Below are 12,952 nucleotides of genomic sequence, written 5' to 3' on the forward strand. Positions count from 1 at the left end.
CAGCAGTTTCTTACCAAAAGTTCCTGTTGTTTATCTGTAGCAGATCGTCCAATCACTTTATAAAGGTCCATTAAGTCTCCCAGCATGCCATCACCTAAAACAGGCAGCTGCATGGCAATTGCTGCTAAACAGTGGCACATGAGAATTCTAGCAGCATCCTGAGCATTGTGCAACTGTGTCAGCAAGGACTCAACCACCGATTGGCTCAGATGGGGACGACATTTGGCCAGCTTCACCATACAAGTTAGTGCAATCTGCAATGTGCAAATATCACAATGTTCCAACATCAAGCACCATCCAACATTGAATTCACTTAAAAATATAAACTATCACAATATTCAGATTATAATTAAATTACAGAGCTAATGGAAAACAAGATGTATTTATAAACCTGTACTAGAAGTGTACTCTGCCAAACCACATCTGTCCAGAAGAGTACACAGTTTAAAAGCACACACATGTACAAGACACAGCAGTGTAATATTTTCTTTTCTTACAGATTTAGACAAAGTAATATTATAAAATTATTTGCGTGGTACTAGCTTGTTAGGTAGGACCAAAGGGTAACTGTTCACAAAACTATGGTGGTCACTTATGTTAGTTTCTGTTCTTCCACCAGCCAAACCAAGTGCCGTCTGAGATCCCCTCGGAGTAGCAAGATGTAACTCTCTAAGGCCATCAATTCTACTTCTGAATTGACAGGAGTTACTGCCATAGGAAACATGGCTTCTCCACTTCTCTGGCTTCATTGTGCTCCTGACCCTTTACCATCTTGGGAGCAAAGCACCGAGAAACTCGCAGCACACTGTGCTCCCACTGGAACACCTGCCACACTAAGTTATTTCTAGTGTATAAGAAGGGGTGGGCAAACTTTTTGGCCTGAGGGCCATATCTGGGTATGGAAATTGTATGGCAGGCCATGAATGCTTATGAAATTGGGGGTTGGCTGCAGGAGGGGGTGAGGGCTCCGGCTTGAGGTGCGGCTGGGGATGAGGGGTTGGGGGTGCAGGAAGGTGATCTGGGCTGGGACTGAGGGGTTCTGAGGGTGGGAGGGGGATCAGGGCTGGGGCAGGGGGTTGAGAGGTCGTCAGGGGTGCAGGCTCCAGGCAGCGCTTACTCCAATCAGCTCCCAGAAGAAGCAGCATGTCCCGCCTCTGGCTCCTACGTGGAGGTGCAACCAGGCAGCTCTGCACACTGCCCCATTCGCAGGTGCTGCCCCTGTAGCTCCTATTGGGTGCTGTTTCCGGCCAAAGGGAACTGCAGGGCAGGCGCTTGGGGTGCGGGCAGCATGTGGAGCCAGAGTGGGGACATGCCATTGCTTCCAGGAGCTGCGCGGAGCGGGACAAGCCCCCAACACTAGTCCCAGCTGGAGCACCAGAGCATTCCCTGGCAGGAGCTCGAGGGCCAGATTAAAACATCTGGAGAGCTGGATGTGGCCCTCAGGCCATAGTCCGCCCACCTCTGGTATAAAATGTAATAGGATTGACAGTTGAATTATAAGGTTTATGTGGTCCTGCCTCAGCACTGGGGGTTGGACTTGATAACTTCTCAAGATCCCATCCAGCCCTATATCTCGATGATTAAAAAAGAATTACAGATATAATGACTCTCTTCACCTTTAAGGTTGCCTGAGCACCTGGACTGTTATCTTGGCTACAAAGAACTAAAAGAGACTCAAGGCCAAAGACAGCATCTTGTTCCAAAGCCAGGAGATCTAGGAGAGAGGAACAAAGTAAAGCATTCAGTTCTGTTCTACTTATTTTTGAACATGAGTGTGAATTTAGTGGTCGTGATTGTGAGGGTTCAACAGCAGGATAATGCAAACTTTCCCAACGCTTCTGCCACAGCACCTCAGTTCTAATCAGCAACAAGTCTGTTTTTACAAGTCTCAGGAAACTATTTAGTAGAGGCTACGGTTTTATGATGTGCACGAGCATGGAGTAGGGCAAAACTACTGAACATTATGACAATCATTTATACTGGGGTTTGTACCAACAGCTCTCCAGAGGGGAAGGGCAATGTTCTAGCCCCTGGTAATGGTACAAGTTCTGCTACAGGGGAGATCAGCAACCATTCAAGCAGAAACCCTCTTCAGAGGGATCCTGGGATTAAACAGCGGGGAGAATCTTCATGAAACTCTCTAAAATATTTATAATCGGTTATAAGGCCGCATTCTCCATGGTCCATAAATCTAAGAAGTGACAATTCTAAAGAAAGCGAAGAGAGTCGGGGACAGGGCAAGCTTCCCTGCAGTAGGAGAAAGTGCACAAAAACCAGATCATGAGCTGAATTGTTCTACCACCTACTTTGTGAGTTACCTTTTTCTTGGCAAGAAGCAGATATATTAGTCAAAACTCTCACACCGTGAGCAGCAATGCCACGGTTATTATGGTAACAGCATTCCTGTGCCAGCTTTACTAAGTCAAATGATCTTGCTGTTGTAGCTGTTGTTCCTAAATAAAAAGACAAAAGGAGGAGAGCGCAGCACCGTAATCCATGTCACAAGATCTTTTCCATGGTTTTAAGTTCAATTCTGATTGGCTGACTGTTTCTCTACTTAAATTTCCCATTCTTTATCCCATCCTCAAATGTATCCTCCCCATGTGGAATTCACTCTCCCCATCAGTGTGCATGCACGTATGCTACACAAGCTGGATGTCTCAGATAGGCAGTCTTCAGGTTTAAGGGCCAATATCTGTGAATGAAACTTTCAATAGGGCATGGCATTTGCAAGCAGGTCATGAATATTGGACTTTAGCATGGGATCACTTTTATATATAAATAAGCTATGATTTTGTCACAGAAATTAATAATACATTTCACAGCAGAGGTGCAAAAAACCCTGATAAATGACAAATAGGGGAAAGTGGGAAGTCTGGGAGTGGAGAGTGAGCCCACCCCACAATCACCCTGCAGCAGTAGCTCCTGTCCCATGGGGCTGAGCCTGGCTCTCTGGTCAGAACATTGCTCATGTTTAGTACATCCATCCTTCTGTCTCCATCTACAGGGGGGTGGATGTGCCAAACCTGAGTGGTGCTGAAACCACATGAGACAGATCACAACACTAGGAGCAAGGAGCCAGGCCCAGCCCCGTAGAACAGGAGCCACTGGGTCAGGACTTCATTCAAATTCAGGATTTCGAGAACACTGTGACCACTGCACCAAATTCAAACCTTTATTATGCATTGGGGTACAAGTCACTGACAGTTGTTTTTTTTTTTAAATGTACTGGTTATTTTTCTTTGCCTCCATGACTTATTCAGTTGGATTCCCAGCAACTAAGGCAGTGTGGCCTCAGAAATTAGGAATAAAAATACCCAATACCACTCAGGAGCATTTTAAGAGATCCCTGAAACAATTCCCAAGTTATTCAGTATAATATGCAACACATCCAGAACACACAGTTGTGTCAAAGAAAGGTTTTACTGGCACTCATGTACATCATCCCCACATAACTGTCCAGTGGCTTTGCCTCTTCTGGATAATACAACTGTTCCAGTCTCATGCCAATAAAGCCTAAACTACATCACTCCATGTATTCATTCTCTCTAAAGCATTTTGCACATCTATGGATTTTTTCATCCTATGATCTCAAAGCACCCGATAAACATGATTTAAGCCTCACAATACCAATAGTAAAGTGGCGCTATTAATATTTACCTAGCCTAACAGAGACACTGAGGCACAGGAATAAATTACTTACCTGAAGTCCCACAGCAAATTGAAGCCAGAGCCTGGCATAGAATATCTGAGATCTGCTCTAATATACTACACACCACCACAATTATAGTTTGTATATTATATATAAAAGCTTGCTTGCATGGACTTTAATGGGGGTAGATAAAAGTTCATGGTTTAGGATCCTTCAAGAAGTGTTATGTAAGGTATTAACAACAATATTGAAGTGGCTGAAGATAAACACTTACTAAACCCCTACAAAAAAGTGCCTAAATTTGGCTGATCTAATCTGCTCTTCTTACCTGGAGCTACGCTGAAGTACTGTTTGATGGCAATAGTTCCTGACAGCGTGGAAAGGACAGATAGCATGCCTAGTTTCAAGCTGTCATAAGGAGTTTGAAGAGCACATTCACAGAGTGCCTAAAAACCAAACAAGAAAATAATATGGAGGGGAAAAAATCCTACAAATTCACCCCTCTTTCATAAATGTTTGCTTTTTTTTTTTTAAACTTTGTAGTTAAATTTTAATACAAGTAAAACTGTATAGGAAAAAATCATTATCGACACCAAATTCAGATCTTGCAAATATATTTCCTCACTTGCCACTCTCCTAAAGCAATTTTAATAGACTGGGTACAAGTCTTGTCCTCAAAGTGACACTGGTTTTCACAAGTTATTACACAAATCAATAAAATATGTTTGTTAAATGATCACTAACTTTTCACCTGACATTTCCCAGTAATAAAACCTCTGTAGAATTTGGAGACAAAATTATCCACCATTGCACACATGGTACATACAATACAACGTATGTATTGTATTCAACTTATTACAATCCGTGAAGGTCCTTGTTTCATGGAGAATTGTCTGTAAACAGAATTTCAAGTGTCACCTCCTGCAACACCACTATTAAAAACACTTTTTTGTAAGAAGAGAAAAAATTATCCAGTGGAAAATAAAGAATAAAGATTCCAAGCTTGTTGATAACAAAGAAAAGTCACAATGTTTATTATCTATTTGTGTTATGGTAGCTTCTGGAGGTCCCAATTCCATTGGTCTTAGCACTCCTTGCCCTGATGAGTTTGCAGTCCTACCACAGGTCTGTTTGTGATCTCTCAGCTAAGGAGACACCACAGTGATTTTATGCCTGTCAATTAATTGCAATTAAGTCAGAATAAATGAACTCGATTAAAAAAAATGAATCACAGTTTTAATCGCATTGTTAAACACTAACAGAATACCAGTTGAAATTATATTTGCGGATGAGTACTAGATATTTTTGGATTTTCAATTCACCTCATACAACTACTGTATTAATACAGTAGTTGTATGAGGTGAATTGAAAAATACTATCTTTGGTTTCTTTTTTACAGTGCAAATATTTGTGTAGTGGGGTGGTCACCTGCTCCTGCCCTGTAGGGCTGCTGCTGGGGAAAGCAGCATGACTCAGCTGATTGAGGAAATAGCCACAGCTGGCCTTATAAGAGGCTGGGAGCCAGGAGCTCAAACACTCTCCCTCTAGCTCTTGAAGGAGAAGGGCCTGGCTGCCTAGGAGCTGAGAAAGGTACCTGGAGCGAAGCAGGGCCAGAGCTAGAGAGCTCCAGCCTGGAGAACCCCCAGGCTGCAGGCCTTGATAAAGGCCAGGACAGGTACTGGGGCTACAGAGGGGCTGCCTTTGCCTACCCTAGGCTACAGGTTCAAACCCCCCTTTGCCAGTGATGAATGGCGTGTACACCTCAGTCTGCCCCAGTGAGGGGGGGCTAGATCAGTGGCTCTCAAACATTTTTAATGGTGACCCCTTTCACATAACAAGCCTCTGAGTGTGACCCATCTCCCTTATAAATTAAAAAAAAATATTTAAATATATATAACACCATCATAAATGCTGGAGGCAAAGTAGGGTTTGGGGTGGAGCTTGACACCTCGTGACCCCCTGAGGGGTCCCGACCCCCAGTTTGAGAACCCCTGGGTTAGATAGTGACTAGCAGTAGCCATATACTGAGACGAAGTGGGGATAGGGGGTTGGGGGTTCCTGGGGAAACTCAGATCGGGGGTTGCCGCAGTGGGCAGAACCCCTGGGTAAAGGGCACCAGGCTCTGGGAGGGACACGGAGGCCAGCGGCAAGTGGGGCACCAGCCTGCAGAGGGTGCTCTGGAGCTGGAAGAAGAGCTAATTCCCAGGAAACCAGCAGGTGCCGCCGAGCAGGGGTGAGTATCGCACTGCTACAATTTGTAATAAAAAATAAAGTGAGCACTGTACACTTTGTATTCTGTGTTGTAACTGAAATCAACATATTTGAAAAATGTAGAAAACATCAAAAAATAAGTTTAAATTGATATTCTATTAGTGTTTAACAGTGTGCTTAAAACTGCAATTAATCACTATTTTTTTAATCATTTGACAGCCCTAATTAATTTGATAAGCTGCCACTGCTGATGTTTAAAACTGTATATGGAGATAAATCTAGCTATATTCGAGACCTCCTCTTCAAGTGGCCTCTTCACATGTCTAAGTACTCACCCCTGCCAGGTAGGCCAAGAAAAACTATGCAATGTCCATCTCATGAAGTTATCCCATCAATTCCCACCTGCATTGGTAGTACAGCCTTTTCTGTGCTAGCTTGTAAAGTATTATATTTTATACTTTTTTTTAATCTATTTTAAATGTAGTGGCCCAAGCATTTTAACTGGGGTATGGGAGGGCAACTCAAATTATATATTAATACAGCCAATGCACAAACCAAGGTTTCTTTTTAAATTAAGCTACTCTGTCCGGCAGCCATGAGTGGACAGCTGAGGGTGATTAAAATTAAGAAAAACTCAAAATGCAGTAGGCATGTTTACAATGAGAAATGACTTGTCAGTCTAGCAAGAAAACCAAGTTTGTAGCAGAACACCCCACTCTGACATCTAACTCATTAATGAGCCCAATATGAAACTGCTTAGTGTTGCTGCCAGAAGCTTGATGTGAGTTTGTCTTGCAAAGCCTGTCATAAGGCAAGAATTACTTAAAAAGAGCACTTCTGCTGCTTTTAACTCTAAAATTTTTTCTTAAAATTGACATGCTTAGTTTTCCATGTTTAACAGTGACCTCTCATCTACACTTCTATACTCATTTGTGTAAAGACTGCATTTAGTTGAAAAATTTTACAATAAAAATGTTTAACAACTGCAAACCTGAATGTTTTCTCTGCTCCATGTATGTGGGGTTTTGTTTGCCAACAATTTTAGATCTTGGATAGCAAGTCTTTTCACAGCTTTCCTTGGGTCATTTTTCAAGTATTGCAGCAAAAGCTGAATCTGCAACAATAAATGTTTAAAATATTAAGCAGGATTCTGTAGTTAAGGTTTTTTTAAAAAAAGAACTAATTTAAGTATAGGTTACAATTGAGAAATCCTTTCATAAAAGGCTCACAAGATAACTGTATGCACATGTATATTCAAAGCGTTCAGGACTGTTTGAAGCTCAGACAGCAATACTGCTAAACACCCAAGGGCTGGGAGAGCAATCTGCATATTGCCATAAAAATGGAGCACACCAGGTATCCTACTGTGTTTCAGGTTGTCTATATCTAATATCAACAGTGTCTTCTGAACTGGAGTAGCAGTTACAAGCAACCTCAGACAGAGTTGTTCTGTTAGGCTAAAGGCTGACAGTGGGAGATCTTGTGGTCCAGGGTGGCTACAAGAGGCTAAGAGAAGATCACCAGATTTTCATGTTTTGTTTTTTTAAAGAAGAATGAGTTAACTCAATACTACATTTCATTTATGTATAGATTTACTGTGTGCTCATCACCTGTCTGGGTATACAGAGTTACAATTACGTAAGAGGAAAATGTTCCCCCATTAAGCTGAGGGTGTCACTATAGTTCCACGTCTTGACTGATATTTATAATTTACATCAGTGGGTTCAAGTGCTATTGAGACTCTTTACATACAAGATTTTAGATGTACATTCATTTTTCTAGCCTGCAGACAAAAGATTAGTTCGGATCCTCTCCTTCTCCCAAACCCAATCAGAGAAGGTGATGGGTGAGAAGCAGGGGCCTGCAGACAAGCAGAAAGACGTAAGAGCTCCAAGAGATGCAGGGTATCAGATGTTATTGCCCCTTTTAAGGAAGAGGTTTTTTGGAGGGGGTTGAAGAGACAAAAAAAAAAATTATATGGCAGTTTCTAGGATACTTCTCATCTGCAGCAGGCGCAGTAGGACAGAACACAGACTACGATTTAACTATTTTGGCATCAGAAAGGAACTGACCTGTTAAAGCTGTTTTTATTTTCAAATAAGGGATTACCTTTAGAGCAATTAAGTGTTACCTGTTTGGGTATGTCCACCAAAGACGAAGCAGCAAGCAAGGTAAAGGTGTGGAGAGTAACAATGACCATCTTGGTGGAAGGATAGGATGTTACCAGCTGTTGGAGAAGCTGACGGGAGCTAGAGGCCAAGCTGGCATCATGGTGCATGTGCTGTAGTATGGGGATCAACTTCAGCTTCAAGTCCACTGGTGTGGCTAAGCCTAGTGCATGGAAAGAGGTATTCAGGTGCTAGAGCAGTTCTCTATGAACCCTGAACTTTTCAAATACTACATTTAAATGACACTGGTGACTGAGACAAGAGCACAGAAAATCAAAGTAAAGGCCAGTAGGGAAGCAGCAGCTAAATTCCTGAAACAGCAGGTCTCTCAGTACTAAACAGACTCCACCAGCCCATTAAAGAGCAGTACTGTCAGTTTCCAAGGAGACGGGGACCCAGCCTTGCTCAATCAGAATGGCCTTAAGAATAAATGGGTAAAGTGGCTGGGAAACAATTACTTCTCCTTCGGATGTGCCTCAATTATATTAACAGTCATCCTTCAAATTAAATTACATTATTCCAATTATAATAAAGGAAAAGAGACCACCATTGTTATAATATTTAAGTCACTGCAAAAGGCTCAAGGCAGAAGAGCAGCCTTATCAGAGCATAGATGCAAAGAGAGAAACCTAGAGATTCTAAGTCAACATAAAAACCCACATTACATAGTATTTGGACATGCTATACTACACACGGATTCAGTTTACCAAATACATTAGACGATTAGAACATGCTCTGGATATTTACATTTTTAAAGACATTCAAGCTGTAGTCCAGAGCCCTGCCCTGCAGCAATCATTAGCTCACTTAACTTCAAGCAACTGGAATGTTTCAGGGAAGCATAGGGATGAGGGAGCAATGGATTCTGGTAGCATTTAAACATTAGGAGGAACAATACTAAAATTAAAAAAAACCTTTTCATTTTCTCCCCAGTATTCAATACATCTACATACCCTGAATCATTTCACTGATTTTGTTACAGATTCCTCCAGCAAAATCCCTGTGAAGAGAAAAGACATAATTGAACTTCAAATTGTGACTCTTATGATTTAATAATGATCCAAGAAACTAAAAGGGACTATAAAAAGCAGAATTATGCTTATGAACGTCAAGGTTTAAGAGTAATTTTGCAAATCCAGAAAGACACGTTTGCTTGACTGAAATTTGCTGCTACCAGTCAACATCACAGAATACTACATTTAGCCACTTGTTTCATAGTTTCCATCAGAGATTATAGATCTACCAAGTCTAATACTTGGCCTAACTATACAATTGAGTCTCTTGCCCATCTTTATCCACACTGGCACAAGTAGAAACATTTGCTCCAGTGCTAACATTCTTTTAAAATCACTAAATTATGTGTTAAACAATGTCATTTGCTACAAGTGCTCTTTTGTAGAGACTTAATATTCTAGAGAAAGACTGGTACAACCAAAAGCTTTCCCTACCCTTGTTTAATGCTATTTGAACAACAACAAGAAGTTTTATTTGACCCCAGTCTTTATTCATAGAACAAAATACAGGATGCTCCAGGTGTAATAGACAATTGATTTAAAAAAAATAGGTTAATGGGGTTGATTACTGAGCCTGCAGGATAAAGGAGTTTTAGGCACATGTTCTATTAAAATGAGCTACTAAGATTACTGTGATTTTTATGAAACTCTCCATAAACAGAAGGAATGGTTCTTTCAAATTTTTGTTTAGGACAGTTTATTGTCACTTAGTTCCCCCGCCCAAGAAATCAGGGCGTCTGCAGTGTAGATTCCAGAGAGGTGGAAATTGACTCAGGTTTTGTTAAAACACAGGTAATGTTATAGAATATTTTCCTCTTAGAATTGCACAAGATGGTTTTAAGGATTCTTTTAATAAAACCCCACAACCTATACAGTTCACCTTTAGTGCTTGCAGGAACTGTATAAAATGGCAATTTGGTTTGGAAACACATAGACACCCATCTTAAATGGAGTGCACTGAATTTTTTTCACTGAAAAATACAACTGTAATTGCCAGATTCACTTTCCTGACATTCTTAACATTTTAAGAGTAGGTTGTAGGAAATTTAGAGCCCCACCACCAACCTGAAATACACAAAAAAAATTTTTTTAAAGTTGAAAGTAGTTTCAGACACTATCTGCCATGGAGTCCCCTTGCCAATTTTTGCCATTTTATGATCTCTCTTCCTTTTGGGATTTTTTAAAATCTTCGCCTCAGTGAAAGAACTCAGAAAAAAAACAAAGGTAACTGACTAAAAAGGAAAAATGAAGCAAACTACTGTCTAAAGTACAAAGTAAAAAAATGGAAAAAAAATCCCCTTGAATACAGAAATTTTAGGGATTACATTTAAAAAGTAAAGGAAAAAATTCTGGTGTGATTTTTTTTAAGTCGATATTCATTTAATTAAAGTTTTTTCCCCTTGTATTCCTTAACTTTTCCTCACAGCTTTTAAAAAAAATACAAGCAAATTTCAATGAGATTCAAATGCCCCTGCTGGGGGTGGTTTTAAATATGATTTCAAGTTTCCTGCAACATTCATGCTGTACATTATAAATGGTACAGATCTCTTTTGTATCTCCTTATATATGGCATGGCAAGTACTGCAGAAGGTGATCCCAGATTTACTGAAGGACAGTGAAGAGTCCTACTGTATTAATAGAGCTTCCACTCCTTAAAATACGAATAAGAGCACAGAAGAATTTACAGCTTACTTTGACTGTGCAGAAAAGTTAGCAGCAGCAAATATAGCAGCTTCGACCTCAACATTATCATGGGAATCCAGGCTCTGGCGAATACTGTGGTGTGCATTCTTCCTTTCTGGGATTATGGATGCCATACTCCCCAACATCCTACAGAAATAAATCACAGCAACATCAGAAAACAGCTAATTCAGTGTGTAGGGAAATGTGAACCAGAGTGAAAATCAACTATGAAGATAGGAATTAGATCTGTAGTAATTCCTTTAAAAAAGCTCAGTCATACATAATATATCGTCAAAAGCTTCCTACCTAGCACAAAACACTGTGCCTTCCTTCTCATCATAACAGCTTACTGAGGACAAAACCAACCAACTGTAGATTTTTTTTAAATTGCTGAACCAGCAAGCAATTATAATTAATCTATCAAGATGTGATCATGACTTGTGCTGACCCAAGACATCAACTGAGATGCCTACACCAACAGGGCTCAATTAAAGTTCCAGAAAATTTAAGAGAGGAAAGTCCTCTTTCTGGGTGAGGTCTCCCACCCTTGGCAGAGCACCCAAGCTGTCCAAGGAGGTGCAATTTACTCCATGATGGTTTGGGTGAATCCAGTCTGTTACCTCTAACATTATTAAAATTACACAAGTTTTGACTGTGCATTTCTCAGTGGCTTTCCTAGGAGTTTACATCTTGTGCACTACTGGGATAATGCAGGGGAATTTCCTCCAAGTTCACATATCATAGGACAATGAGCAGAAAGTTTCAAGGGTAGATGTAGAGGAAAAAATCTAAAATGATCAGTAGAAGTGGTGAAAATAAGTCAGACATAAAAAAATTAAATTTTGTATACAAGTCAACAAACTATTCCAGTTTCGTACAAGCAGCAGTGGAACCATACTGGAAATGTATGCAGTTTGTTATCTCAATATATCAAATGCAAGTGTTTTAACATAACATACATGTTTTATACACTTCAGGAGGCAGAAAACACAAGTTAAGGTACCTGTACATGCAACCCGCCAATATCGCATATACAAGATGCAGTTTTGCTCTCTGATACATCTATGCAACTCTATGTCAAATGGACATCTAGTATCCTTCTTATTCTGGTCACAAATGTGTTACCTTATTCCCTTTAAAACAGCTGTCTTGTACTTTTGATAAGAAGAAACAGCCTGCTTTTCATTCTTAATGTTGCAGAATTAATTCCAGTTTTTAAAGACTTCAAAGAATTGATGAACATTTACTTTTCTAACTAAACAGCTGTTACATAAAGACTTGTGATAAGTAGTTTTAAATTAGAAAGACATACCTGAGTGTGATTGCTCGAGCAACTGGATCATTGCTATGAATTACAGAGAAAACCCTTTTCACAAACTCATCCACATTCAGGATCTTCTCTAAGTGCTTTTCACTCTGCTGAGTAACTTTCAGGACACACAGCCTCAAGAAGTTGTTTCTATTGGAAGATATATACACACACTTACTTCTGTGTAATGGAAATTCACAAACAGGCTGAGAATCAGAATGACTATAACTGATTTAAATTAAATTTACAGACCACTACAAAACACTATTTTACATTTGTTTTCTACTAGGATTAGTATACGTTTTGGGCTCAATTCTCTTCCTACTGAAGTTAATGGCAGTCTTGACACTAAATATGTTGGCAGTAGTACTACTGCAATGAGGTCTAAGTGGATGCAGGCGTCAGTGGGACCTATGTTTTCCATATATACCTACACTTAAGGATTGTATCCTGCAGCTGCTCCATACCCAGAACACACCCACTGACCTTACTACAAGTACAGGGCTAGCTGCACCTCTGCCCCTTTGTTGTCTGAGTGTATTACAGCTCATGCCTATATCTATCCAGGGCTGGAATTCTGCAGTTCTTCCCCTAAGACTGAATCCTTGGCCACAATACTGCATGTATCAATTACCCTGCAGGTCTGACTAGGTCCAGCACTGCAGTTCATCCCTGGGGGAAGCTGTGGTGCATGTAGTGATCACACGACATACTGTTTATTTTAACAGTAGAAACAAATAATTTAGAGAAAAAGGATTTAAAAAGCAAGTCTACATGCATGTCTATCCCACCTAAGCCCTACCACTCTGTGATAATGACCTAGGCAGGTCAAACTCCTTCAGATGCCCCGGCATGATCCCCATGTCTGTCTCTCTCACCAAGGGTATGGCTACACTTACAGTTGTACAGCGCTGGG

General features: G+C 40.5%; 1 protein-coding gene across 8 annotated transcripts in view; it reads right to left on the bottom strand.

Annotated features, from left to right (window-relative positions):
* The window catches only part of INTS7 (integrator complex subunit 7), a 35,221-nt gene that overhangs the window by 17,231 nt on the left and 5,038 nt on the right, over positions 1 to 12,952 (bottom strand). For all 8 annotated transcript variants that reach the window (XR_007774149.1, XR_007774151.1, XR_007774150.1 and 5 more), the window contains exons 3-11: positions 12,040 to 12,186; positions 10,737 to 10,874; positions 8,985 to 9,031; positions 7,995 to 8,194; positions 6,855 to 6,977; positions 3,981 to 4,098; positions 2,319 to 2,453; positions 1,617 to 1,714; positions 15 to 254 (exon numbers count right to left, since the gene is read on the bottom strand). Coding sequence is in view for 5 of the 8 variants with exons in the window: in XM_050951790.1 (XP_050807747.1) it covers positions 15 to 254; positions 1,617 to 1,714; positions 2,319 to 2,453; positions 3,981 to 4,098; positions 6,855 to 6,977; positions 7,995 to 8,194; positions 8,985 to 9,031; positions 10,737 to 10,874; positions 12,040 to 12,186 (1,246 nt within the window). In the remaining 3 variants the exon portion in view is untranslated. The remainder of the gene's footprint in view (positions 1 to 14; positions 255 to 1,616; positions 1,715 to 2,318; positions 2,454 to 3,980; positions 4,099 to 6,854; positions 6,978 to 7,994; positions 8,195 to 8,984; positions 9,032 to 10,736; positions 10,875 to 12,039; positions 12,187 to 12,952) is intronic.

The sequence above is a fragment of the Gopherus flavomarginatus genome, chromosome 4, assembly GCF_025201925.1.
Source record: "Gopherus flavomarginatus isolate rGopFla2 chromosome 4, rGopFla2.mat.asm, whole genome shotgun sequence".
Taxonomy (NCBI): domain Eukaryota; kingdom Metazoa; phylum Chordata; order Testudines; family Testudinidae; genus Gopherus; species Gopherus flavomarginatus.